Genomic DNA, 23,411 nt, shown 5'->3' with positions numbered 1-23,411 from the left:
GGCTACTGTTTAAAATTGATAAAAACCGTATTCCGGGCCTATTTCAACTCTCTATGGTTATGAATTCCGACGACAAAATAATTTAAGATTTACATACACTGCTTTGCGGCAACGAGTGGTCGCGATCGGCTGCACAATTATCGATGATATGAGGGAAAATTTCATATGTCTAATATTCTGCGCTCATCATTCGCAATTAGTAGCATCGTCTAACACGAAATAGGTTATTGAAACTAGATTCTGATGTGCTCGGTCGGTAACCGCCCAATACTCTGCCATATTAAGCATCAGTGCTCGCGTCAGCGAACGCTACTGAAAAACCCGATATGGCCTCTCTTACAATTAAGCAAAGATCTCAAGGGTCCGTTCTGCACAACAAAGGCACAAACTGAAATGCAAAGTGCAGAAGGTTTCTCTCTGCAAAGTGTTTGCGTTGACTGAAGAATACTGAACACGTTGTCAGAAAAACGGTGAAAGTAGTTGGTCTATCTATAAAGATTATAGTTTCTATGATCATTGGTAAATCCGAATGCGTTGTTTATGACGTTCTGGCGTGGTGACAGTTGCGAAAACCTTTTAGTGAGCTAAATTTCGACGATATTTTCTGTTATACCAGTTGGATCGATTAATTTATTCTGTTACGACGATTGGCGGGTAGGTTGAAGATGTTTTTACAACCAAAATACCGAGTCACAGGTGGCGCGTACATTCTTGCAGTTCAATTGTTGTCAAATTTCACAATTCATTGACCCCTAAAATATTTATTTCCGCGTTTCCCTTCGTAGGGAAAAATGAGTTTCCCAGACAACCAGGACGACATGTCAAAAGACGAGTGGGTTGCCAAACTCGAGGATGGGTCCCACATACAACGTGTTTCCATGAATAACCTAATAATGAATTACCTTGTCACAGGTAACCTCAAGTCACGATTTGAGATCTTATTTAATATGACAAAATGAACCAAAGCAAGTACGGGATTCACACAAACTCTCAATCCACACTTTATTTCCATGTTTAGAAGGCTTCAAAGAAGCAGCGGAAAAGTTTCAACAAGAATCTGGAGTCGGGCCGACGGTTGAACTAAATTCTTTGGATGATAGAATTCGTATTAGAGATGCTATCCAAAATGGCCGAATTCAAGAAGCCACTGATCTGGTCAATCAGCTACATCCAGAGCTTCTGGATAATGACAGATATCTTTATTTCCACCTGCAGCAACTTCACCTTATAGAATTGATACGTACTGGCCGAATCGAAGAGGCTCTCCAGTTTGCTCAAGAACAGTTGAGCGAAGCTGGGGAATCTGATGACAATATATTAAGTGAGCTGGAACGTACCTTGGCTTTGCTAGCATTCGATGAACCACACAAAAGTCCCTTCAGTGATCTTCTGCACCCAACGCACAGACAGAAGGTAAATTGTCGTAAGTCATGTAACTTGATTAAAGATCTGTAATAATAAGAATATCCTAAGTCAAGAGTTTTACCCACAGTATTTACAATTGAACTAAATTTAAGAACTTACTGAAGACTGTATTCTATTCCGAATCCATCTCGCATATTTTCAACTACATACTATTTGCAATAATGATACGCAACTAGGTTTTTCTAAATAGCGGTAGGAAACCATGAAAACTTTTGTTTGTGTATATTCCGAATGCAAATTGCTCAGATACACACCGCATTCACATTTTAAGTCATTTCAGCTGCAACTAAACTGACACAAAAAGTACTTTAACCTTTTAGCATTTCTACATCACATTAATATGTTTATAAACTGAAAAAACTTTTTGAGATAAGTATGACTTGATGAAACTTCTGTTTACATGCTATTTCATTTTTTTTTTTAACCCAATGTCCTCTTAATAGTAATATATGTTGCAGATTGCAAGCGAGCTGAATGCCGCCATCTTAAAAATGGAACACCGCGAGACTACCAGCCCTAGACTAAATAATTTATTAAAAATGATACTTTGGGCTCAGGATGAGCTGGATACCAAGAAAGTGAAGTATCCCAAAATGACAGATTTGGGTAGTGCCACAATCGAAAATCCAAAGTAGTATTAATTAAGTAAAATGATGTTATAAGAGATGTCAGAATTCAGAAATTTATTTATAGGAATATCCTTGGTAATGTGATTAAATTAAGTCTTAAAATAAATGTTTATCTTGTATTCAACTCAACTTTTTATTCGTGCAAAATATATTTACAAGTTTTAAACCCCACCACGGTATTTTACTACATTCCTAAACACCCAGATCTTGTGTGTGTTTTGATAAGAAAAATGTTAATAAAATTTTGAATTGCACTGGCCATGACGTTACGACAAATCTGAAGAGTTATTAATACACACTCCTTGACTGACTTGGATAATGATGTACAGAATAAAAAAATCTGTTTTCTTTATTTTATACACAATTACATGATGTTGGCCTACAGGTAAAAGTTAAAAAAAATTAGCAGTGTACCGTAACTTTAAATGACATCAAGTTAGTACGGAAAAATTCATGTCCGATTCTTTACACAATAGAGTACGTCATGAATGTTAGAAAATATATCTTTGCAAATTACATACTTATATTCTAAAAGTGACATTGGCATTTGTTATTTACTGTTAATTATTGGACATTCAAACATAAGAATCGATCCCATATTGATGTAGTGTGACAATGATGGTATAAGATGGTTAATTGAATACAACGAGTCGACTTTACTGCACCCTCAATTACAAAAATTAATATTTATCACTTGATGCGAACAAAAAAACAACCATACAAAATTATACTAAAATTCGTCAGATTGAAGAGTAAAAACCGAATGGAGTTGCGAAATAAACGCAGTATGGGGGAATTGCATCGAGCTACCAAATGTATTCATAAATTTTTGAGAAGAACCCTGTCGACTTCTGTGGCACGTTTTGAGGCATTACAACTGCTTGGGGGCTCAAATGTTGGTTATAGCCTACCGCTAAAGGACGGGCATTCTGTATTCTTGGCGAAGTAGGTGGTAAACTACTCGCATAATCAGGAGATGAAAAATTTATTCTATCTGATGTAGAAAAGCACCTGGTGCCACTACTCAATTTGGAAAGGTTATCTTTTTCTGATCCCAAAACTACTCCCTCATCTGTGCAAGGAACAACGCCTATCATTGTAGAGCCTGAAACAATGTTGCCATTGCACGCCAAAGCTCTGTGTGCATCTTGCTCTGACGCACATTTTAGATGGATCCAATTACCCTGAGCGTGAGGAGCGCCACGTTTCTCAACTACACGGACTCTGCTGGATATATGAGACAATACGGCGTTTATAGCATTTGGAGGAAAACCAAAGACTGTGACCCATTGCTGAAGCCCTTGCAACGGTTCGTTAAGAGAAAGGTTTGCAGGACTATCCAAGAACAAAGTGTTGTTCAAATTTGATCCCGTCAACACTCTCGACTGATTACTAGTAACATTCTGACCCACACTGGGACTCTGCGGCACCATTGACTGCGAAGTTTCAAGTGTATCGAAAAGTCCTCTAGTTGGAGGACCACCGGATTGCCCCTGTGAGCTGATTTGTGGACCACTGGGGCTCGTTACGTTACCAAACATGGCTTTTTGGCGATTCGTACGGTAGTCTGGAGTGCAGTAGTTCGAACTAGGTGATGATAAGCCTCCACTGGTAATAGATCCGAATTGTGTATTTCTTGGGGTACCTTGGGGACTCATTATATTTAATCTAGCGGTCTGAAGCAGAACAAAATAAATACGAATAAGTGAGATGCTGCTTGGTAGAATTCGCACTTGTAAAATACAAACAGAGATCTAGGCTTACAGCAAAACAAATAAATTGCAAGTGAATGAACAAGGTTACAGGTTTGCGTTCTTAAAAATTTTGGAGTTTACAGAACTGACGAATTACAGAATTATTATTTTTTTGAGAAAAAAAATTGAAATGTCGTTACAAGATGACTTCGAGTTGTTAAGATTCTTACAGGATTAGCATCTCCCAATAGGAAATTAGGTAGATATGTGGAGTTTGGTCCTGGACTTCCTGGTGTTTGGACTGGACTTCCAACAGGAGATCCAAGGGTCATGGGCTCCATCTAAAAATACACAAATTCATCCAATTTGCCATCAGAAATACACAATACAGGTAAAGTTGGCTAACAAAAGAGGTTATAATCTAAATAATAATTAGTTTTTATACTTCGTAGAAAGAGAAATGCTCAGATGTTAGACTTGAGCTATTTCTGAAACTTCACCATACCTTGATCTCTTGTAAAATATTCTTCTCGATATAAATAAATACGTTTGACAAGTGATTGCAATCAAAATCAACAGCCGAAAATTTTAAACGGTGAAGTATGGAGTTTATCCCTCCATATCCTTAACCGTGGGTTACAATACTTCAAGAAAAACCACACTTTTTTTTTACGATTTCCAGGTATGAGTTACTTTCCTCAAATCCGCCATGAAAGAGTGATGCAGTGTCGAAATTTGAACTCTTTCCGTTCATTTGTTTAATATAAAAAGAAGAGGGGTGAGTTTGCTCGGTCGGTTAGGTAGAAGTACTACATGACATTGGTCGTTTGGTTTTCGCCGTTACGCGAGAATGAGATTGTCATTGTAATAACACAGCGACTCTCAGATCTATCTGGGTAACTTTTTTCGTGGCGTCGCAACAGTGACCAAGGAGTTGTCGGTAGAATTACAGAACATATTAAACGTCGCTAAAATATTACGGATAAATTTTGGGAGTATGGCATTTGTCGAAGCCCCCTTTCAATCAAAAACCATGGATTCGATGGTGCCGGATTGGCTTTCAGCCGAACACAGTACCGGCGTAAGTTCGCCTTCGAGTTAAAAATCAGCCGTTTAGCGTACAAAAAAGTTTGAAATTATTATATGACGTTCACTTAGGTTAGAATGACGGTGCATGTAATTCTTTGACCATCACCCATGATTAGTATTTTCAATTTTGAATGGATGTAAACGCTTAAGAAAAGTCTTCTTGCACCTCCGAAAACAAGCAACCGACACATCTTGTTTTTCCTCATTTAAAAATTGGTATTTATTCATTCCTCTTTCCAGACATCAATCATGGCTTGTGAATTCGAAGGCGGTGTAGTAATCGGTGCTGATTCACGAACCACTACAGGGTATGTTGTTCAATGTAACCCAGATCTAAACTTCTCATTTTTATTTTCTGTGATTCTTGAAGTAAATTTACTTTGAAAAAATTTGGTTATTTGTCCTCTTCAGGCACAAAATAACATTTCACTGACTGATTTTCAGCGCTTACATCGCCAATCGAGTCACAGACAAGCTCACCAAAGTGACAGATCACATTTATTGCTGTCGTTCAGGCTCTGCTGCAGACACCCAAGCTATCTCAGATATAGTTTCGTACCACCTGGCTTTCCACCAGTGAGTCTATCAACGAGATTGTCATTATCTTCGAATTACTGGAGATATATAATTCTTAATTTATCTGCAAAGCGTGGGGTTCAGAGTAGTAAACTGGAGTTTGATACATTTCAAATGTTTTGTAGCACTGTTTGATAAGGATAATCAATATTTTACTCGTTATGATCCACAAATAATTTTAAGCTTTTATAAATGAAACAAAAAAGTTGAAGCCACATGGTCTTATTATTTGCAATATGTTTATATATGCTGAAGAATTTTAATCAAACTTTCAAATGACTTTATAAATATGGGAAATTGAACAAAACATCTGCAAATTATTTGTGGACCAGAAAGAACTACTTGTAACTCTTGGGAAAATCACTTTGGGATCCTAGTTAATACCTCACGTGCTGTATGTTCTTCATCTCTGGGACCTGTCAATAAATATTTGGGGAAATTAAAGCTAAAAATTCCACTGTGATAATCAAATTCGTGTTTTGAATTCTCAGAATGGAACTTGGTGAACCACCTTTAGTCGAGACCAGTGCAAATGTATTTCGTGAGTTGTGCTACAACTATCGAGACTCCCTTATGGCAGGCATTTTGGTAGCTGGCTGGGATCGTCGTAAAGGTGGTCAAGTTTACAGCATTCCTTTGGGAGGCATGTGCGTGCGCCAACCAATTGCAATCGGTGGCTCTGGTTCAAGCTACGTTTACGGTTACGTAGATGCGCATTATAAGCCCAACATGACCAAGGATCAGACAATAGAATTGGTCAGCAACAGTAAGTCACTCATTTCTTATTTGCTCCATGTTTGGTGTGTTTCATCTCCTTTAAATCACTGCATTCCTTTATTTCTTTTTGCAGCGCTGTCATTGGCCATGTCACGTGACGGTAGCAGTGGTGGAGTCGTAAGACTTGGTGTTATAACTAAAGAAGGCGTTGAAAGACGAGTCATCCTCGGTAATAAGCTGCCTCAATTCTACGAGGGATAAATAAATTATTTCTACAACCATTTATTACATTACATGTCTTAAAGTGCCCTGTGTACTGTTTTAGCTGTTCAGCTGTAATCTGTTTAACTGGTTTTCCTTCAATTTTGGTAAATAAATGACGGAAACGAAATCAACTTTTCACGTTTACTCACCTCACAATCTCCAGCTGTATTCTTAAGAATTTATTTCGCATGGAAAGAGAGCCAACACTTGCTTCAATTATTGATGAATATAATTTATGGAGTTCATGAAATTTCTATCAAGGCATTTTAAAAATAACATACCATTATGCCAACAAGCATTCAAAGTCAATTCTCGAGGTTAAAATTTTGTTTCTAACCCTTAATTCAGCTTCCAAGGCTTAATAATTTCATTTGCATTTGCATAATGACTTTAAAAAAACATGCATTGCCTAATTTACTTTAAATATTATGCTGATTTCTATGCTTTTGCATTCTCTTGTTGTTCAAACTTAGGATACTTTTGTGCTACTTCAGCCCATGTTATTTTACATAGAGACAAGTCTTTCACCACGGTTGGGAGCTCGTCCAACTGAAACAGAGAAGAACACATGTTTAAACTCCCAAAACGTTTTAAAGATATGGAAAAAAAAAAAATGTTTTCAAAAGCTCAATTTTGGTTTGGTAAGAAAAGTATAGCACATTACAGCCGGCTGATCAATATAAGAAACTTACATTTATTCTGACTTGATCCATGCTATCCCGTTCTCTAAGGGTTGCTGTATGCGGAGTCTTCAGAGAATCAAAGTCTATTGTAATGCCAAAAGGTATGGCAATTTCATCTGTACGAGCATATCTTCTACCGATACTGCCTGAAGAGTCGTCTACTCTATGGGATATGTCGAATGCAGTCAAATCTTGTGCTAAAATGACAAAATAAGGTCAATTTTAGATAGCACATAAAAGATATCTGAACAAGGTGAAAAATTGTTGGCTTACACCCATTAATTATGGGTGGCACTTACATAGTTTCTTAATAAATGGTGTAAATTCTGTATTACCACTGAGTGGCAAGACAGAACATTTCAGGGGTGACACTGCTGGAGGCAAACTCAAGTATGTCCTTTGCTCATCACCTTCTCTCATCCGGAAATTGTGTTCAAAGAGAGAATACATGACTCTACCAACACCAAATGAGGGTTCAACGACAGACGGTGTGATTTCCTCAACGTGTAAAGTTTTTTGGTAACGTTTTATCGAGACCATGTCCTTTGTAATTTTGATTGATGCCCCATCATGCAAAACGAGATCGTAGTCCTCGTTTTTACTTATTTTTCCTTCAAGCACCGCGATTTCGTTTTTATTCAACGCAGCCAATGCGTCCAAAACTGCTTTGGCTTCCTTTTTAAATGCTTTACCTAGGACACCCTTGTTCGGGAATGCTTCGACAACGTCAACGACTTTTGGCTCAGCCAGCTTCTTTTCAGCGATCAATCTGACCCCTGTCGCCTTAGTGTGCTGAGTAAGATCGTACGCGGACCTGTCTGCGCATCCAACACACTCTATCCAGCCGTAGGACGTCAAGCATTCAGCGTCCCAGCAATCGCAAGCATAATGCGCCATTTCGTTGCCCATGTGCTGCCGAAAGCGTAACTTAGCAGGATCTATTCCAACTTTGAGTAAAAACTGCTGGATCCTAGCCATGAAGTATCCTAGAGTCTCATTGTCTACCAGCCCTGTCTTTACAGCTTCTCCAATTTCCATGTATTCTGCACTTTTCCCATCCATTTGGCTACATGCAGAGTAGAGATGCATCTTAGTGTGCTTCACAGACTCGAATTTCGGATGATTTTTATCGTTGGGGTCGCAAAAATGTTCAATCTCAGCCATTGTGAATTCTCTGACACGGATGAGTCCGGATCTCGGTGATATTTCATTTCTGAAAGCATTACCAATCTGTGCAGCGGCGAAGGGAAGCTTGCCTGAATTGAATTCCAACAGCCTTTTAAAGTTCACGAAAATTCCTTGAGCAGTTTCCGGCCTCAAGAACCCTTTGATCAGTCCAGATGGGCCAATCTGCGTGGCAAACATCAAATTGAATTCGATAGGTTCCGTTAGATCATTGCCAGTTATCGGTGATTTCATATTGAATCTCGACACAACTGCTGCTAGTTCTTGCTTACTCATACCATCCAACTTGATGATGATGTCTTGGCACTCAGCGCGCAAACTTTCGTCAGTTTTCTTGTCCAATGAAACTTTCTCCAAATGTGCTTTTATGAAATGATCTAGCCTAAAGCATTCTCCAGTCTTTACATCCTTTATCATTAAATCTGCAAATCGGTCCACATGTCCAGAAGCTTTTAAAACCGGTTCAGGCGTTAGGATGGAACAATCAACTTCCAGCATCTGTTCCTCTAAAACAAAGAAGCTTCTCCAGACGCTAAGGAAATTTGATTTCAAGGCACATCCCATTGGACCGAAATCATACTGTCCTGTTATCCCACCGTAGATGGCAAACGACTGGTCAAGAAAGAACCTTCGCTTCAGAAGATCCTCCATTTTTGCACGATCAAACGACGCCGATGGGATCAGCGACAGTTCCTTGTCCTCAAGGAGCTTTTTACGTGCCTTGAGCTCTGCAACAGCCTTCTTGACATCAAAGTCTGGTGCTCCATCAGATTTAAGTTTACGGACCAGGTCCCCCTTTAAGAAACAAAAAAGAAAATTATAAGCCAGAGTGACAAGATTATTGGACAAGAAGAAAGAAAGCCATGCTTACTCTGATGCAATACACAGACGGATTTTGTTAGAGGGGAAATACATGCAGTTTTCTTAATTTTTTTTCGCGAATTCTTGAATAAACCGAAATACAAAAAGTTTCCAAACATTGTGTTGTTAATGAAAGCTTTTTGGAGTAAAAATCTGAAGCCATATGGCACTCACCTGCTCCTTGACACTTGATCGAAGGGGCGCGAGGACCTCTTCTATCTTTGGATCTGCCATACTCTGTAGCTGAAAGTGCAGCTTTACTTTTCTGTGCTTCTTCTTCGAGCCCCACTGAGGAGTTTCGGAATATAACCTCGAACTAACAGCAAGATTTCTTGAAATTTGATCGAGGAACCTGAGATATTTGATCCCGTACCGAGCTCCAGACTTGCATGTGGCTCGCACAGTATGGAGAAAAATCTGCATTCGCAGCGATCTCGATCCCCAGTTTTCGCCGGGGAACTGGCACGCTGGTTACCGACTACCGTACAGTTGTCAGATTCTACCGGAAACAGCACGAGTAAGATGAAAATAAATGGGAAAGGTTAGACTTCGTAGATGGGAAAAATCCTTTTTTTTTCTTCCTAATAATTAGAACGGAATTAGGACGGAGAGACATAATTATTCCTTCTTTGAAGTGCTAGTTGCATTACATTGATCATATTCGGAATTGGCATAGGTTCATGATTGCCTATGGTTGGCGATTGTTGAATACAGCTGAGTGCAACAAACAGTAGCAAAGCTACTGACCGCACTGATATATATATACACTGGATTGGATATTACCGTATACTCTACGTGTAAGCTCGCGTGTCCAATTGAACACTTGAATTTCCGCCATCTTGTACAGAAAGTTGTCACAGAATGCGCGCTAGATTTGAACTGCGTAAAATATGCTATTTAAATCTAACGATATATTCGTCACACAAAAAAGTTTTTGACGAGTAAAATAATGTTTGATACATTAAATGGAGAACAAATCATTTTTTCGAAAGTATATTATTATTTACAATTATATGATGTAAAAGATCATTAAATAATATGACGAAAAACTTGTATTTAAGCGTGATTTTTCTTTATGTTTAAAAGAAGTCCTCAATTCTAAGAAGTTTCCGTCCATTATCCTTTATCCGATGGTGGGCTGAATTCCATAAGGATTATTCAAAAATTTGTATAACACTAATTCAACCGTTAGGGAATCCATTTACCATCCATTGGCATCAAAGTGGAGCTTAAGACATGTAAAAAAAAGTTTTGAATTAAATTATATCGAATTGGGTGAGTAAAAACTTTATTCAAAAATATGGAGAATAAAACATTCCTTGCAAATGTTAAGGGATTTTTATAGAGTAGCGTGCGATAAACCACAACCGTAATATAATTAGTAGTATCAATCCACAATCCATTCACACGAAGAAAAAGTTTTCAATTTCAATTATAATAAGATCGGTTCATAATTCAAATATTGTGAATTTTTACTGACACGATTCGTACGTTATAATACTCGTTAAATATAATTAGTAAATACTTCGTATGCTGACATAACCTCAGCAAGTTATCATTTGCAGAACGCTTCAGCGTTGTATACTCACTTGTGAAATGATCGCCCACAATATTTTGATTGCTTTGTTTTGCAAAAAACGCAGGTACTCATTGTTACCTCAATAATTGTTACTGTAATTTTCCAACACAATCGATTATATACACATGCATATATCACGTATATATTTATATATATCTGAAGTGACAAGAATCTGTACAAAATGGCTACCGTTCAATTGGCGTGACGGCACCACGCTTAAATCCAATCCAGTGTACATACATATCAGTGACTGACCGGTCACAATCGTTGTGCGTGTTCGGATATACGAGTTGGATTCGTATCATACGACGTCATTGTTCGAAGTTCACTTTGTACCTGGCTATACTTTAGGAACGTACGAAGTACTTTGCTGAGAAATTAGTACCCGGTGTAGTGGCAGAACTGTCAACTGAAGCGTCTACTTCGACGTTCAGATAAGTCAGCGAGCAGCCGGTGACAACTGAAAGAACGGGGAGAAGTGTAAACAAAGTTTATCATTAAGTATTTGTATTTGGAAGAAAGACTTTGGTTATTGAGACGCAATGGGACGTAGAAAGAGCAAAAGGAAACCGCCGAGTAAACGAAAGGCGATCGAACCGCTTGACACCCAGTTCAATTGTCCGTTTTGCAACCACGAAAAATCCTGCGAGGTTAAGATGTGAGTAAACACAAGATACGGATAATTGCGTTGTTGTTAGATATATTTGTCACTTTAAAACCGATTATCATATTAAATGGCCAATTTTTTTCAGGGACAAATCAAGGAACACGGCCAGAATAACGTGTCGTGTATGTATGGAGGACTTTCAAACAACCATAAACCTATTATCAGAGCCTCTTGATGTCTATAATGATTGGATTGATGCCTGTGAGACTGCCAACTAAACTGCAATTGTAGCAGAAGAAAAAACGGAAGACAAAGATTAAAACACTAAATTATATTTCGCTCTAAAGCATGATGGACTAAATTATAGATTCAGAACTGACAATGGTATTCGAAATACGATGCAAGGGCCATGGATACCTCTTTTACTTGAGTCATGCCACATTCTGGTTATCATCTCTTGGTACACAAGCTGTATATCAGGAGACTGGTCACATTTGCGTAGATCTTTTGTTGATCTATAAATGTTCTGCCAGTATAATCAAACATAAGTATCTTGCAATAGTATTGATAACTGTAAAGAGGCTGACATTTTGGTGTTGCGATACCTGCACATTTAAAATTTCAATTTGCGCGGGTACAAATTGAGTGTATGCACGAGTGTAAGTAATTTGGAATGTATGTATGCGTGAATTTCAATAAATGAAGCAAAACCATAATGAATAACCGTAACTCTGTACATTGTACCCCCATACTGCTTCGCGTGCGTGCGCGCGCGAGTGCCTTGTATATTAGTGAAATAATGCGTCACCCACACGTGCAAGGGTCAATAAACGTGCGTAATGGGTAGAGATAATCTGAATAATTTTAAAGTGAATTGAATAAACGATACAAGGATCGTTCAATCGATCTCTGGGAATGAAGAATAGGGTATATCCGTGGGTGCATCTATCTATCGATTGGTAAAGATCTCTGTTTTCCCTTCCCTCCTCGGTCTGCTAGGCGGAAGTACGCGCGGTGTTGACAAGATGGCGGGTGGTCCGATCTCTGTCTCGGTATTAGACTTGGTAAAAAACGGGAATGAAAAATGCCGCGGAAAGTGAGAGAAAGAGCGACGCGTGCGGCTGGCAGATAAATAAATAAGGGAAAATCTTTTGTCCCTAGAATTCTAGCGCGTCTCGATTTTACGTCATATAAATGAACCGCACGTTACACGTAGGGAAGGCACCAGAGACCGGGGTAATAGTTACGTTGTGATTTTCGGCTGCTGCGAGGCCAGCAGCACCAGCAGTAGCAGCAGCACCCGCGAACGCCGCGACAACGACGCTATGGCGTCCATCGGTGTGTCATTATTATTTTTTTTTTTTTCACTTTTAATTAGTGCTACCAATTAACATTTTTGCTCTGTCTATGATGTTCTAAAGTCGTCGGCGGTATTTCACGTCCGCAGTTCGCCCACCAATAGACAATATTCGATCATCCCGCAGTGGATAATCGCGGTTAACGGACCCAAGTCGGTACCTTTTCACTGTCCTCACACGTCCGGTCCTCTTCTTTCCTCATCTGACAGCTGAACGCCTCAAGCCTGATATTTCCTCATCTCGGACAGCGCGACACCGTCCCTCTGTCTTTTTCCCCAAATTTCAGCCTACCCCTTTACCCTTTCCATCTGCAAAATGATTTAAAGGAGCGAAAGTGATTTTTAAACACGAGTCATGGATGAGGATCCCGCTACCAACATGTCAAACTCTGACATGGACAGCTTTCTGACGAGGATTGGGGATGTCACCATAGAGCGTGTTAATCCAGAACGGAGCTCCAAGGAGTCAGCTGAGCAGTCGGACCCGTCGGGTCTACCACCTGGCTCCAATTCTCCCGCCAATGTAACCGGCAATGATGAAAGCTCGGAGGATTCTGAAGCCGAATCGTTTGACAGGGAACGAGAGAAGGGACAAGACCGTTTCCCTGATGAGGAAATTGAGAGGATTCACTCGGAGGGATCTGGCGATGACATGGATCTTGACGAAACTATTGACAGTCAGATTGGCGTCAGACTTGACCATGAAAAGCAGCAAACTTTGTTGGAAGATGAAGAAGATATTGAAGGGGTCAACATTTTGGATAGCTTGCCGTTGGAAGGTTCGTCTGCACGTAAAATATTTACCTCTTTAGATTCTAATTGAGATTTGTTTTTATTTTTCTTACTTATGGCAGCGCTTTTTACAGGTACAAAATCACAATATTATCTTGGCTCTTGTAACCTTTTTTGGATTCTTGAAAACAAATACTTGACTAATGCTAATCAATTATGGACAGAAACGGATTATCCTCTTATTTATAATCTGACATTTCTTGAAATAGAAGACTGGCTTGACCATACATTGTTATTGAAGTTTTGAGAGTTCGTTTAGAAGTAACAAATTTATTAAAACAATTTCTATTATATCATCACTATAAGCACGATGCCTGTAAACCATAATTGTATCAGTTCTGTAAGGTTCTGAGCAAGTCTGAGGGTCAAAACTATTGCTGTAATTTGAAAAAACTAAAAGTTCAGTTACTCACTCTTATGTAAATACCCACATGGTTTCCCGCAATGTGTATGTAGCTTAAAATTTAGAAATTTGATTCCTTCCGATCATAATCAAGTACTTATATTCCACAGGCGCACCCATCGAGGGACAAGAAGTGACAGAGGCAGATCTGCTTGGAAAATCTGTGTCCAAGGAGATGGACGAAGCAGAATGTGATGAAGATGAAATTGAAAAGATGGATGACAATGTTGATGACGAAGATGCCGAAGGGGAGGGGAACAAAAGACTGTGCGATCCAGAGAACCCTGACTCGAGTAAGAAGAAGCAAAAGAAGGGTGACCAGAGTGACAGTTCAGGCCCAGAGTGCGAGACAAAAGTTGAGAAGAAAATATCAAATATGAGACGAAACATTCGAGAAGTAATGGATGAGAATCAATTGGACGAAGCTACTCTAGCTGCACAGCGACAAGAAATGGAGCGTCTTCGACGAGTACAAGAACAACAGAGAATCATTCGTGAAGTGCAGAGACAGATTGCTATCAACAGACAAAACAGTAAAACTCAAACTCGTGTGATTAGTCTTCTTCAAGGGAAACAGAGCCAAAGTGGAACCACGATATCGCCATCATCATCATCCCAAGTACGATTGCCTAACACCGTTCTACTGAAATTAAATTCTGGTTCTGGGTCGGGGTCTGGGTCTGGGTCAGCGTCAGGACCTGGAACAGGACAAGGTACTCATAGCAGCTCTGCGGCTCAAGCTGCTCAGCAACAGCAAAGAAAAGCACTGGAAGCAGCTCGCTGGCAGAAAGGAAGAAGCACTCTGCCTGGAGTTCAGACATCTATATCTAGAGTTCCGAATCGTTCTGGAAATACCAATCTTCTTCAACAAAGAATTCGGATGATGACACCATCTGTGAGCATCTCACCAGTTGTCCCTAAGAAGGAACCAGTCGATAATAGGTGTGATCTTCGTGTTCATTTCTTTTCATCGATCTTTCATTTTAAGTGATTTATCATAGCTTGTTAGTAGTGTAATGTGGAATAGACTTCCACTTCACATCTTTGTCATTTCTTGGATCGCATTTGAAAGTGAAACTCTGACTTCTGTAGCATAAAATAGGTTAAATCATTGCTCTTATCATTGCAGATCAGAGTACTACTCGGAGTCTGAAGTCTCTGACATAGAGGCTGACGAAGCACTACGCGAGAAGCAGATGCACACATTGAGGAAGGTGTCTGGGATGCCCAGGGTGCAAAAACCGGCAAAGGGTAAAGATGTTGTGACGATATCAAGCTCGAGCGAGAGTTCGGATGACGACTGCATTGTGTTGAGTGATCCAAGTGGTGGAGAGGAAACAGATAATGAAGATGACCCATCCAATTCGGGTATGCATACCAATGACCGCTACAACGTCCCTGACGAGCACGGTCGAGTCCTGGTCAACGTCGGTCACCCAGAAACAGAGCCGGATGTTTTTCTGGCCCCGCAAGTAGCACGTATTATAAAACCCCACCAGATAGGTGGGATTCGTTTTCTCTATGACAACATTGTCGAGAGCATTGAGAGGTACAAGACTAGTTCCGGGTTCGGTTGCATCCTTGCGCACAGTATGGGTCTGGGAAAAACGTTGCAGGTCGCAAGTTTTTGCGACGTATTCTTCAGATGCACGACAGCCAAAACTGTTCTGTGCATCATGCCAATTAATACCTTGCAGAATTGGCTAGCCGAATTCAACATGTGGCTTCCATACGAAGCAAATGTTCCACCACATAATCAGACCATCCCTAAATCCGAGTCACAACCACACGTCAAGCAGGAAATAAAAGAGGAAAATGGAGCGCACAGCGACGCTTCGCGACTTCCGATGCAGTCAAATCCTGAATTTGCACCAAGAATGCCCCAAGACAGTACCTGCAACCAGCCTATTATCGATAGTACAACTCCTCATCAAGGCTACGATCCATTAAGCTCGCTACAATGTAGAGTCCAAGAGAACATCCACAAGGACTCTACTGGTGACCAAAACTTTCATTACCGCAACGAAATGTCCATGAATATGATGTACGGAAACCATCCTACTGCGGTACCTACCTTTGATCGTGATCCGGCCAAATCTGAGCTGGATTATTCTGGCTTGTCGAAGCCTGCAGCTTCTCCAGGGCCGATGTACCCAGGCACCTACTCCTGTAACATGATGGGAGTAGATCGGGAAATAAAGCAGGAATTTGCCCCAACCACAGAGTCAGTGATTAAGACTGATGGCAGTGGAACAACGGAGGGCACTGATGGAGTGAAGAAGGAGGAAAATGGTGGGACACTTGGTGCGGCTAAGGAAGTGCCTGCTGCAGGGGTGACGGAAAAGAAGGAAGTGGAAACAGTTAAAACGCCATACAGTGTGGATTCACCTATTGGTCAGGAACTGCGTCCACGCCATTTTCAGCTTCACATTTTGAATGACTCTCATAAAAGTATGGCCGCTAGAGCGCGTGTTATTCAAGACTGGCAAAAGAAAGGAGGTGTCCTTCTAATTGGATACGAATTGTACCGGCAGCTGTCCCTCAAGAAGCCTAACAAAGCCAAGCGAAAACGCGGACAGGCATTCAAGGACATGGTGGATGTTGAGGAAGATGACAAGAACAAAGGACTTCTTGACGATATGCACTCAGCTTTAGTCAGTCCTGGGCCCGATCTCGTCATATGCGACGAGGGCCACCGTATAAAAAATTCTCACGCCAGTATCAGCCTTGCTCTAAAGCAGATGCGAACCAAACGTAGGATCGTGCTCACCGGGTATCCCTTGCAAAATAATTTACTTGAGTATTGGTGTATGGTGGATTTTGTAAGACCAAACTACCTTGGCACAAAAAGTGAGTTCTGCAATATGTTTGAGCGTCCTATCCAGAATGGCCAATGCATTGATTCTACCCCACAAGATATACGGCTTATGCGTTATAGGGCACATGTCTTACATGCTTTATTGGAGGGATTTGTCCAGCGTAGATCTCACTCAGTGTTGCAGATATCACTCCCGCGAAAGGAAGAATACATCCTTCTTGTTAGAATGACACCCCACCAGCGAAAGCTTTACGATACCTTTATGACACAAGTTGTGAAGACGAGAGCAGTTCCCAATCCCCTCAAGGCGTTTGCTGTGTGCTGTAAAATATGGAATCACCCTGACGTGTTGTACCACTTTCTCAAGAAACGTCAGGCCAATGAAGAAGATGATTTGGACCTCGAAGAAACCATGGGGGAGAAGCCTGCTCCAGGTACCAAACGCACTAAGGCACGCCAGGCTAAAGGAGAATCTAAAAAGGGTAAAAAAGCGAACGCAACTATTAAAAACAAACCTGCTGCAAGTGTCCAGCCAAACTCTTCATCTTCGTCCAGTAATGACATAGCAGAGGGTGAAAATCGACACCAAAATCCGAATCAGACAGGGAATTATCAAAACTATCCGATGCAGCAGCCGCAAAACACAGCTTACTCCAACCCTGCTGTTCCCAATACATACCCTCAGGGATACGCTAGGAATTCAGATTATGATTGCAGACAGGGACAAAACTATCGACAACAGAATGATCAGAGCAATTATTGTCGGGGTACAAATAATGCACAGCAAGGAGAATATGGAGAATTTTATTCAAATCAGGGACAACAACGTTACACCAACCCGTCTTTTCAGACCTTTCCTCAAGGCTCTGGATACAATAATCCTCAGGGGTACCAAAACCAGGCCCAAAACTATCTTTCGGGGAATGATCAACTTGCTGGAAGTCAAACGCAAAACTACAACCCACCAAGCTCTCACAATATCGAGTATCGCACAGATGCGACTTCAGGGAACACTTATAACGCGTCATCTCTTTACCCGACACAGTGTTACCCATACCAGGATCAGACTCGAAATTACACGGCCACTCCTAACTTGGGATCAAATTATCCACAAAGCTATCAGACCCAGTCGTCTAATCAGTCTTCTGGTTTGTCAAATATGTCCGAGTACCCGACATACCCAACGACGAATCCTGTTCAGGGCTACACCCCTTCATCAAATCAAGTCAACCAACAAATTTATCCACGAAGTGACACCTCGGGAAATCAAAATTTTCCAACGCCGACGCAAAGCCAAGGACAAAACTATACAGCCAACCAACAGAGCCAAAATGCGTCAAATCAGACGGGCCAGATATTTTCACGAACAGATAATCAGTCTCAAAATTTCGTACGTCCACAGAATCAGACTCAATCGCATGATTATAGTGCTGACCAGCAAAACAGGAATTCTGCTGGGAATCAGACCACAGCTTATCCACCCAATCATGAAGCTGCGCAGACACAGAACGTGCCCAACTATTCTTCAGCGACTGGAACCCATGCTAATCAAATTAGCCAATTCAAGTCTGAGGATCCTTACTGGCAGCAGAATAATTACACTCAAAATTTTAGGCAAGATGCTAGCGGAGACCCTTACTATACTGGGACTGTAACAAATAGATACCAGAACAATTATTATCCATCGCAAGGCTTTCAGGGCCAAAGATATGAATATAACCAAACCCCAGGGATGGAGGGAGTAGGGAATAATGATGGAAAAATGGCAAGTCGTGGGCCGATTAGAAACTCTGGTCCAGTGCAAGCTAAGGGCAATTTCGAAGAAGGGAACAAAGATGGAAACAACATTACTGCCCAGAGTCAGAACTCAGCACGAAATGTTCCCCCTGCTTCTCAAGGCTACCCTGCTAGTACAGATCCAAATCGGGTCGATCCCACTACTCCATCTCCTCAGCCACAAAACAACGATCGTAATATTGTTCATGGGCTTGTGACACCGAACACAAACAGTATAAGGCAGATCGACTCGAATAAGGATGAAGAACGCGAGCGGGATGATTTGTTGGACAAGGAAAGGGAGGAAAAATCCGATGACGAAATCCTAAACAAGGATGAGGACAAAGACCCAAAGAGTTCACCCATGGCAAAAGAAGATCCTGGTATTCCGTACGATTGGGTAAGTGGCATGTTTAGACAGAAAATAACCACTTTGAAAGCAAAAAAATTATGATAAACATGTAAGGCTTATATGCTTATCTATCATGTGTTTTTGTTTCAGGCGACAGATCTCATGAAAGGTTACGTCCCAGGGCTCATTGACGCATCTGCAAAGATGTCCATCTTTTTTTGCATCCTAGAAGAGGCAGTGCGTCTTGGGGATAGAATTTTGGCATTCTCTCAGTCACTTTTCACGTTGAATTTAGTAGAAGACTTTTTGGCACGGAACAGCTTGAAGCATCCAGATGGGAGAACGGAAGACTGGATGAAGAATGTCAACTATTACCGCTTGGATGGAAGCACCAGTGCACTGGAAAGAGAAAAGCTTATCAACGAGTTCAATGCCAATCCAAAGATACACTTGTTTTTGGTTTCGACACGGGCCGGTTCCCTTGGGATAAACTTGGTTGGAGCGAATCGAGCGATCGTCTTTGATGCTTCGTGGAACCCTTGCCATGATACGCAGGCCGTGTGCCGGGTTTATAGATATGGTCAACAGAAACCCTGTTTTGTATACAGATTAGTCACTGACAATTGTCTCGAGCGAAAAATTTATGACAGGCAAATCAGCAAACAAGGAATGGCAGACCGCGTCGTCGATCAGTGTAATCCCGACGCCCATCTATCGCTCAAGGAGGCAGCAACATTGTCGTGGGACTGGGAGGAGGACAGTCAAGTACAGGACTTTTCTCAGGCTAAGGATGGATATGCCGATCCCGTTATGCATAGTCTTCTAGAAAAGCACTCATCCCTGCTCACCAAGCAGCCATTCAGACACGAGAGTCTCCTTGTCGATCGAAAGGACAAGAAGTTGAGCCAGGCTGAAAAACGGCTAGCGCGACGCGGCTACGAGCTTGAAAAGATGGCCGCAAATTGTTCCAGGCCAAGCTACAACTACATTCCAGGAAATACGGCGAGTAGAGGTGACTTCCGTACATTATTTTCCAGCAAAAGAAATATTCAAGAGACATGGTTTAACACTTTCACTTTGTTCTCAGCGGGAGGGCTTCAGATCCGTGCCATACGAGGAGGAGATGCAGGCGGAACTCCAAAACCTGTGGCCTCTGTGAGGCCGATGCAACAACGCGGTACTGAGGGACTTGGAGGGACCCGAACTGTCGGTGGAAGTAGATGGATTCCAGCGGAGGTTTGGCAGAGACAGGGAATGAGCGCACAGGAAATGACTTTACCTTTAGATGTTGTTATTCCGACAAATTCACCCGACAAAGGTAGCATTGTGCTGAAGGCTGGCCAGCGAGTTATGGTCCTCAAAAGTCCCAAAGGCATTTACATGCAGCTAGAGTCGGGAAAAATCATTGCCATTAGGACAGCGCTGAAACTAAATCAGCAAAAACGGGAGGAAGAACCCAAAAAAGGTAATATTATATGTGGGGCTTTCCACGACAGATCGACCTGCCCAAAAGCCTGACCCTCCTCGAATTTGTTTAAAATTTGTGACAACTTTCTGTTACTTGTCGAGAGTGTTTGTGATATTTTTTATATTCTTCCTCGACGACGCTAGATGTTAGCATTCGGTATAATATGTGCGGAAAGCGGAAACGTACGAAGTGTAATTAAGTATTACTCGAAAACTATTGATTGTATAAAAAAACGGTGCATATGAAAAAGTTTCAGTTTTAAGTATACTGCAACGCCAAATTATGCAAAAAGTTATTGGGGCCGCTGGAAGCCCGTAAAAGCTCAAAGAATATTAGTTTTTGAGATTTCTCAAGAGCGGGATAATTTTTTGCGACAAAAATTTCAGAGGATGTTCCTTTCTTACTGTTCAAAAACTTGTGTAAACTTTATCATGGGCCGGGATTTGGTTTCCAAGCTATTAATTTTTTTCAGAATTAAAAAAATATATATGTAGTCGCATTTCAGAGAGAACGTAGTTTTTATTGCAGTTTTTTTAGTTTATAAAGTTGGCTTGTCTGTGTACTCAGGCTGGGCTCCAATATTTTCTTCTACTTTAATCGAACCCTGATCGTTTGTACTAATGTTCCTTGAATATCACCAATAGGTGTTTCCTCGTTGTCGCAAAGGAAGCATAATGCAGAGGTTGGGTTTCCATTGAGAAACAATTCCGCAATATCGATCATTCCAAAGTCATCGACATCACCTGGTCGACCACCGCTTGGAAAATCGCCAAGCGGTACAGGCTTTAAGCCATTCGCCGATAAAGAGATGGCTAGAAGGCCAAGGCCCATTGCAACAGCAACAGCCAAGCCATATTCGAGTCAAGTAAGCCTCACGAACCAGGTCTCTCTCTCGCGGCTTCCTAGAGTCAAGCAAGAACCGATAGACTCCTCGTCTCTCGGTGATAATTCCAACTCCTCCGACAGTCAGATGAGAACAGAGCAAAGGGTGGAAGAAGTGAGACTGGAGGATGTTGTCGCAGAGGCCGGTTCAAACTCAGAATATACTCGAACTGACTCGAATCGCTCCTCGAACACCGATTCCGAACCCACACCCCAGAAACCGTCCGAAGAAAAGGAGAGCAGAAACGAATCCTTCTCCACGGATATTAACAACAAAGACACGCGCGTCAGTAACGAGGTTCAAGAAGAATGTTCCCCATCTGGCGAACAACTCTGTCGAGCGACTGCACCCGTGACGGAGCCGCAAAAACCATCGTTGAAAAATTATAGACACAACTTCCCGAGTCATAAGGCGCCGCTGGATGACGCGAATACGGACGAAATTATACTAGAAGAACCTGAGCCCGTTCAGCCGGTTTTAGACAGACCACACAATACTGCTGATTCTATTACGTCGGCACCAACGACGCCCAGACCCGATCCGACCCCGCCAAAAGTACCGGAAGCAACGCCCCAAGTTTATCCTTACTCCCAGTACTCCGGATACTACGATTATTCCGATCCGCGATCACGCTCGCTGGCGTCACCGTACAGAGCATATCTTCCGAGCGTATCGCCGCAGACCGGAAATCTCCGACCGCCACCTGAACCGGCGAAAGAGACACGAATCGAACCCGAGAAGCCCAAAGAAACTGCGAGTATTTCTGCACCTGTGTTAACTCCCTACCAACAGCCGCCAGTCAGTACAAATCCCAGATCAGTGGACGATGCTAATAAAATAAATAGCAAGGTCAAGTCGCATGTTCCCGAGGCGAAAACCAGAGAAGAGACCCACGCACCGACCGCATTCAGTCATCCGACAAATGCCAGGTATCCAGCACCGTACCCGCCAGGACCTTACGATGCTTACTCGCAGCATTATCCAGCCGCCCCTGGATCATCCTCAGCGTACACAGCTGGTGGTAAGTCTGACATCGTTAGGGTAGACACGTTAGGCACGTTAAAATAATGTCGTACGTATGATTCAACAGCTCCTGGATATCCTCCAGCGTTTGCTGGGCCGACGTACGATGCTGAATACGCCCGAGTCTACTCAGCTTTCCACGGTCCACCGTCGGCAGCCGATCCGTATATGCATAGGGCCTATCCACCTCCTCCTACGCACCCAACGAACTATTATCCTCCGTTTCCACATCCACCGCCACCACCATATCCAAATTATTCATTTTTGCCACCTTATCCGAATCCAAATCTACCCAGCGAACCTCAGCCCCCTGCGCAATAGGATTAATTGATTAGTGTTTAAGTCGAAGAAAGAGAAACTGTATGAATACATTTATAGATTGCGAATGCCAATGAATATATCTGAAGAAAACCTTGGAGCTGATCGCTGATCTTATACATGCATAACATGTATACCTGTTGTTTGACAAACGCGATGCACTCGTTGATGTCTTATCATTTTCCATGCTTGAAAGAACTGCGAGAGTAAATCGAGGTGACAAAACAAGTCAGAGAAGACAGGAGATAGACAAAGTTCTTTAGTCGTGTCGAACGAAGCTTGACGTCGAGCCAATTACCAGTAGGAATACTCTCGACGGTATTTTGGACGGAATATACCCGATGCACGGAGACTCTGAAAATGCGGAATAGTACAGTTTTAGACATTTTGTTATTTACAGAAATTGAAAAAGAAACATATTTGTTGGAAATCTCATAGATCTAAGGTCGGTTTCTGACTTGTCTGCAAGTGGAAAACATTCCAATAGAATACAAAGAGTCGTTGTCTCAAGTCTGAATGCAAAATGATTCAGAGACCGTTTCTGTAAGTCTGTAACCATCCCGCATTTTCAGGAAAATTATCTTGATTGGTGCATTTGTGACAAGTGACTGAATCAATATGCAGTATACATATAGTATTGAATCACTCAAGTTTGAAAGCCAGTAAAGAATCGACCGTATCGTTAGCAAGTTGTACATGACTACGTGTTACTACCAATCGTTACGATTTCTTAACAAAATAGGTAATCTTACAGTAGCATGTAGGATCGTTGTTAATTAGGATTGTCCTATTACTAATAACTATCTTGGGACTTAGTTAAAGAAGAATATTATAGTCGAATTATCATGGTAAATATAATACTAAATCTATAGTGCATTTCATGATTTCAATATCAAGTAGCATGGTGATAAA

At 41.5% G+C, this 23,411-nt stretch overlaps 6 protein-coding genes across 9 annotated transcripts; 4 read left to right on the top strand and 2 right to left on the bottom strand.

Annotated features, from left to right (window-relative positions):
• The first annotated feature begins 333 nt into the window (after positions 1-333).
• On the top strand, positions 334-2,173 carry LOC124301836 (glucose-induced degradation protein 8 homolog). Of its 2 annotated transcripts, none has more exons than XM_046757324.1 (4): positions 334-654; positions 786-912; positions 1,019-1,413; positions 1,872-2,173. In XM_046757324.1, the coding sequence occupies exons 2-4, from the start codon at positions 792-794 to the stop codon at positions 2,058-2,060; spliced, it is 705 nt and encodes a 234-aa protein (XP_046613280.1). In that variant the 5' UTR covers positions 334-654; positions 786-791; the 3' UTR covers positions 2,061-2,173. The 2 variants fall into 2 exon arrangements, with proteins under 2 accessions (XP_046613280.1, XP_046613281.1); XM_046757325.1 differs by having other exon boundaries at positions 337-654; positions 1,884-2,173.
• Positions 2,163-4,514, bottom strand: LOC124301831 (nucleoporin Nup35). 2 transcript variants are annotated; one of them, XM_046757315.1, is made up of 3 exons: positions 4,194-4,514; positions 3,979-4,089; positions 2,163-3,730 (listed from the first exon to the last, which is right to left on the bottom strand). In XM_046757315.1, exons 2-3 carry the CDS (start codon positions 4,087-4,089, stop codon positions 2,861-2,863), a joined length of 981 nt encoding a protein of 326 aa, XP_046613271.1. In that variant the 5' UTR covers positions 4,194-4,514; the 3' UTR covers positions 2,163-2,860. The 2 variants fall into 2 exon arrangements, with proteins under 2 accessions (XP_046613271.1, XP_046613270.1); XM_046757314.1 differs by having other exon boundaries at positions 4,254-4,513.
• Positions 4,515-4,654: 140 nt separating this feature from the next.
• LOC124301837 (proteasome subunit beta type-6) lies at positions 4,655-6,521 on the top strand. Its single transcript, XM_046757326.1, has 5 exons — positions 4,655-4,829; positions 5,078-5,145; positions 5,282-5,413; positions 5,905-6,179; positions 6,264-6,521. The coding sequence occupies exons 1-5, from the start codon at positions 4,746-4,748 to the stop codon at positions 6,389-6,391; spliced, it is 687 nt and encodes a 228-aa protein (XP_046613282.1). The 5' UTR covers positions 4,655-4,745; the 3' UTR covers positions 6,392-6,521.
• On the bottom strand, positions 5,709-9,753 carry LOC124301829 (glycine--tRNA ligase). The gene is made up of 4 exons (XM_046757310.1): positions 9,298-9,753; positions 7,377-9,057; positions 7,087-7,274; positions 5,709-6,943 (listed from the first exon to the last, which is right to left on the bottom strand). The coding sequence occupies exons 1-4, from the start codon at positions 9,544-9,546 to the stop codon at positions 6,833-6,835; spliced, it is 2,229 nt and encodes a 742-aa protein (XP_046613266.1). The 5' UTR covers positions 9,547-9,753; the 3' UTR covers positions 5,709-6,832.
• Positions 9,754-11,054: 1,301 nt separating this feature from the next.
• Positions 11,055-12,025, top strand: LOC124301840 (transcription elongation factor 1 homolog). The gene is made up of 2 exons (XM_046757331.1): positions 11,055-11,360; positions 11,455-12,025. Exons 1-2 carry the CDS (start codon positions 11,245-11,247, stop codon positions 11,585-11,587), a joined length of 249 nt encoding a protein of 82 aa, XP_046613287.1. The 5' UTR covers positions 11,055-11,244; the 3' UTR covers positions 11,588-12,025.
• Positions 12,026-12,137: 112 nt separating this feature from the next.
• On the top strand, positions 12,138-22,596 carry LOC124301826 (uncharacterized). 2 transcript variants are annotated; one of them, XM_046757303.1, is made up of 7 exons: positions 12,147-13,445; positions 13,972-14,803; positions 14,991-18,855; positions 18,958-19,819; positions 19,895-20,272; positions 20,920-22,179; positions 22,249-22,596. In XM_046757303.1, exons 1-7 carry the CDS (start codon positions 13,022-13,024, stop codon positions 22,500-22,502), a joined length of 7,875 nt encoding a protein of 2,624 aa, XP_046613259.1. In that variant the 5' UTR covers positions 12,147-13,021; the 3' UTR covers positions 22,503-22,596. The 2 variants fall into 2 exon arrangements, with proteins under 2 accessions (XP_046613260.1, XP_046613259.1); XM_046757304.1 differs by lacking the exon at positions 22,249-22,596 and having other exon boundaries at positions 12,138-13,445; positions 19,895-20,271; positions 20,918-21,076.
• Positions 22,597-23,411: the final 815 nt, after the last annotated feature.

The sequence above is a fragment of the Neodiprion virginianus genome, chromosome 4 (genome assembly GCF_021901495.1).
Source record: "Neodiprion virginianus isolate iyNeoVirg1 chromosome 4, iyNeoVirg1.1, whole genome shotgun sequence".
Taxonomy (NCBI): Eukaryota; Metazoa; Arthropoda; class Insecta; order Hymenoptera; family Diprionidae; genus Neodiprion; species Neodiprion virginianus.
This window is presented reverse-complemented; position numbering and strand designations above follow the sequence as displayed.

Excerpts from the sequence above, each read along its gene's own strand:
- LOC124301836 (XM_046757324.1), top strand. The coding sequence starts at position 792 with ATGAGTTTCCCAGACAACCAGGACGACATGTCAAAAGACGAGTGGGTT. Across the intron at positions 913-1,018 it reads AATGAATTACCTTGTCACAG|AAGGCTTCAAAGAAGCAGCG; the intron begins GTAACCTCAAGT and ends TTCCATGTTTAG. Across the intron at positions 1,414-1,871 it reads ACCCAACGCACAGACAGAAG|TATATGTTGCAGATTGCAAG; the intron begins GTAAATTGTCGT and ends TCTTAATAGTAA.
- LOC124301837 (XM_046757326.1), top strand. The coding sequence starts at position 4,746 with ATGGCATTTGTCGAAGCCCCCTTTCAATCAAAAACCATGGATTCGATG. Across the intron at positions 4,830-5,077 it reads CAGCCGAACACAGTACCGGC|ACATCAATCATGGCTTGTGA; the intron begins GTAAGTTCGCCT and ends TCCTCTTTCCAG. Across the intron at positions 5,146-5,281 it reads GATTCACGAACCACTACAGG|CGCTTACATCGCCAATCGAG; the intron begins GTATGTTGTTCA and ends ACTGATTTTCAG.
- LOC124301826 (XM_046757303.1), top strand. The coding sequence starts at position 13,022 with ATGGATGAGGATCCCGCTACCAACATGTCAAACTCTGACATGGACAGC. Across the intron at positions 13,446-13,971 it reads GGATAGCTTGCCGTTGGAAG|GCGCACCCATCGAGGGACAA; the intron begins GTTCGTCTGCAC and ends TATATTCCACAG. Across the intron at positions 14,804-14,990 it reads AAGGAACCAGTCGATAATAG|ATCAGAGTACTACTCGGAGT; the intron begins GTGTGATCTTCG and ends TTATCATTGCAG.
- LOC124301829 (XM_046757310.1), bottom strand. The coding sequence starts at position 9,546 with ATGCAGATTTTTCTCCATACTGTGCGAGCCACATGCAAGTCTGGAGCT. Across the intron at positions 9,058-9,297 it reads GATCAAGTGTCAAGGAGCAG|GGGGACCTGGTCCGTAAACT; the intron begins GTGAGTGCCATA and ends TGTTTCTTAAAG. Across the intron at positions 6,944-7,086 it reads TGGATCAAGTCAGAATAAAT|TTGGACGAGCTCCCAACCGT; the intron begins GTAAGTTTCTTA and ends TCTCTGTTTCAG.
- LOC124301831 (XM_046757315.1), bottom strand. The coding sequence starts at position 4,089 with ATGGAGCCCATGACCCTTGGATCTCCTGTTGGAAGTCCAGTCCAAACA. Across the intron at positions 3,731-3,978 it reads TATTGGGAGATGCTAATCCT|ACCGCTAGATTAAATATAAT; the intron begins GTAAGAATCTTA and ends GTTCTGCTTCAG.
- LOC124301840 (XM_046757331.1), top strand. The coding sequence starts at position 11,245 with ATGGGACGTAGAAAGAGCAAAAGGAAACCGCCGAGTAAACGAAAGGCG. Across the intron at positions 11,361-11,454 it reads AAATCCTGCGAGGTTAAGAT|GGACAAATCAAGGAACACGG; the intron begins GTGAGTAAACAC and ends AATTTTTTTCAG.